This window comes from Macrobrachium rosenbergii, chromosome 12 (genome assembly GCF_040412425.1).
Source record: "Macrobrachium rosenbergii isolate ZJJX-2024 chromosome 12, ASM4041242v1, whole genome shotgun sequence".
In the NCBI taxonomy this organism is placed as follows: Eukaryota; Metazoa; Arthropoda; class Malacostraca; order Decapoda; family Palaemonidae; genus Macrobrachium; species Macrobrachium rosenbergii.
The window spans coordinates 76844260-76846759 of record NC_089752.1 but is presented as its reverse complement, the minus strand read 5'-3'; the positions used below and the strand labels follow the sequence as shown (position 1 = coordinate 76846759).

Here is a 2500-nt window from a genome sequence, read left to right as displayed (position 1 = left end):
TCAAACCCAATTTCTTCTGCCCTATTACAGCCCCAAAGGCACTTCAAACTCAATTTCTTCTCCCCTATTACAGCCCCAAAGGCACTTCAAACCCAATTTCTTCTCCCCTGTTACAGCCCCAAAGACCCATAAAACCCAATTTCTTCTCTCTTCGTACAGCCCCAAAGGCACCTAAAACCCAATTTCTTCTCTCTTATTACAGCCCCAAAGACTAATAAAACCCAACTTCTTCTCTCTTCTTACAGCCCCAAAAGCCCCTAAAACCCAAGTTTTTCTCTTATTACCGCCCCAAAGGCCCCTTAAACCCAATTTCTTCTCTCTTATTACAGCCCCAATGCCTCTAAAATCCAGTTTCTTCTCTCTGCTTACAGGCCCAGTGCCCCTAAAATCCAATTTCTTCTCTCTTCTCACAACTGATTACAGCCCTAAAGCCCCTAACAACCAATTTCTCCTCTCTCATCACATCCCCAAAGATCCCTAAAACCCAATTTCTTCTCTCTTCTTACAGCCCCAAAGGCTCCTAAAACCCAATTTCTTCTCTCTTATCACAGCCCCAAAGACCCTGAAAACCTAATTTTTTCCGTCTTATTACAACCCCAAAGACACTTAAAACCCAATTTTTCTCTCTTATTACCGCCCCAAAGGTCCCTAAAACCCAATTTCTTCTATCTTATTACAGCCCCAAAGGCCCCTAAAACCCAATTTCTTCTCTCTTATTACAGCCCCAAAGACCCATAAAGCCCAATTTCTTCTCTCTTCTTACAGCCCCAGAGGCACCTAAAACCCAATTTCTTCTCTCTTATTACAACCCCAAAGGCCCATAAACCCAATTTCTTCTTTCTTATTACAGCCCCAAAGGCCCCTAAAACCCAATTTCTTCTCTCTTCTTACAGCCCCAAAAGCCCCGAAAACCCAACTTTTTCTCTTATTACCGGCCCAAAGGCCCCTAAACCTAATTTCTTCTCTCTTATTACAGCCCCAAAGGCCTCTAAAACCCAATTTTTCTCTCTTATTAGAGCCCCAAAGGCCCCTAAAACAAAATTTCTTCTCTCTTATTACAGCTCCAAAAGCCCCTAAAACAAAATTTCTTCTCTCTGCTTACAGCCCCAAAGGCCCCTAACAACCAATTTCTTCTCTCTTATCACATCCCCAAAGGTCCCTAAAACCCAATTTCTTCTCTCTTCTTACAGCCCCAACGGCTCCTAAAACCCAATTTCTTCTCTGTTATTACAGCCCCAAAGGCCCTTAAAACCCAATTCCTTCTGTCATATTACAGCCCCAAAGACCCCTAAAACCCAATTTTCTCTTTTATTACCGCCCCAAAGGCCCCTAAAACTCAATTTCTTCTTTCTTATTACAGCCCCAAAGGCCCCTAAAACCCAATTTCTTCTCTCTTATTACAGTCCCAAAGGCCCCTAAAACCCAATTTCTTTTCTCTTATTACAGCCCCAAAGGCCGAGATCGTCGGGGCACCTGACATGCACGTGGACAAGGGTTCTACAATTAATCTGACGTGCGTGATCGCTCACAGCCCCCAGCCACCAGCATACATTTTCTGGTACCACAATGGACAGGTAAATACTATAACTGTTATACACTTGAACTTTGTTACTCAGTAAACAGTGGAAAAGAAAAATGTTATACTACTTTGCGAAAAGCAATACATGTAGATTGACAGAGAGAGAGAGAGAGAGAGAGAGAGAGAGAGAGAGAGAGAGAGAGAGAGAGAGAGAAAGGCATTGTGGCAGTTTTCTCATTTTTTGACAGAAGGTGGCAAAAACATAGAATACCGATCATTTCACAGTTTCCAAAAAATAAGGAAAAATGTTCACTTGAATTGATAAACTGAAAGTGAGTTGTGAGCAGGTTTTCTCATTTCTGACAGAAAATGAGAAAGTGAGAGAGAGTGAGAGAAAGGGGCTGGGTGGCTATTGAAGATATGCAGACAAATAAATGAATGAGTTTGCCTCTCTGCTATCCCCATTAATGTTGATTTATAGGAAAGGTTGTCTATAAAATCTGTAAGTTATTTATGTATGTTATGACTCACCACCAAAATCAGCGCTGTCAGCTGTTTAGTGCATGATGATTGCACCAAGAATTTTTATCACTATTCATGTATGTAAAAAAATGTCTCTAATTAATTTCTCATTATAATTTTTGTTATATGTTTTTAAGCTATGTGTCCTAAGTTTTCCTTTTCTTTGTTTTGTGGAGGCTTTCCGAAGAAGATAATTGTGTTACTCTCTTGTTCTGCAAGATTGTTTAATAATAATAATAATAATAATAATAATAATAATAATAATAATAATAATAATAATAATAATAATAATAATAAAAGGATCGCGCGTTTTACCAATTCTGGATCAAACTGGCTATGGACAGTATATGAAAATTGAATGAAACCGCGAGGGAGATACATTTTCATACATTATTGAAACAATTTCACCAGACTTGAAAATAAATTACCCTTCGATTTCAAATAGTCTCTTGATACTGC

General features: G+C 39.4%; 1 protein-coding gene across 1 annotated transcript in view; it reads left to right on the top strand.

Annotated features, from left to right (window-relative positions):
• LOC136843735 (zwei Ig domain protein zig-8-like) overlaps positions 1-2500 on the top strand; it is a 72389-nt gene that overhangs the window by 64992 nt on the left and 4897 nt on the right. The window contains exon 4 of the mRNA XM_067112374.1: positions 1447-1574. Within this exon, the coding sequence (XP_066968475.1) occupies positions 1447-1574 (128 nt within the window). The remainder of the gene's footprint in view (positions 1-1446; positions 1575-2500) is intronic.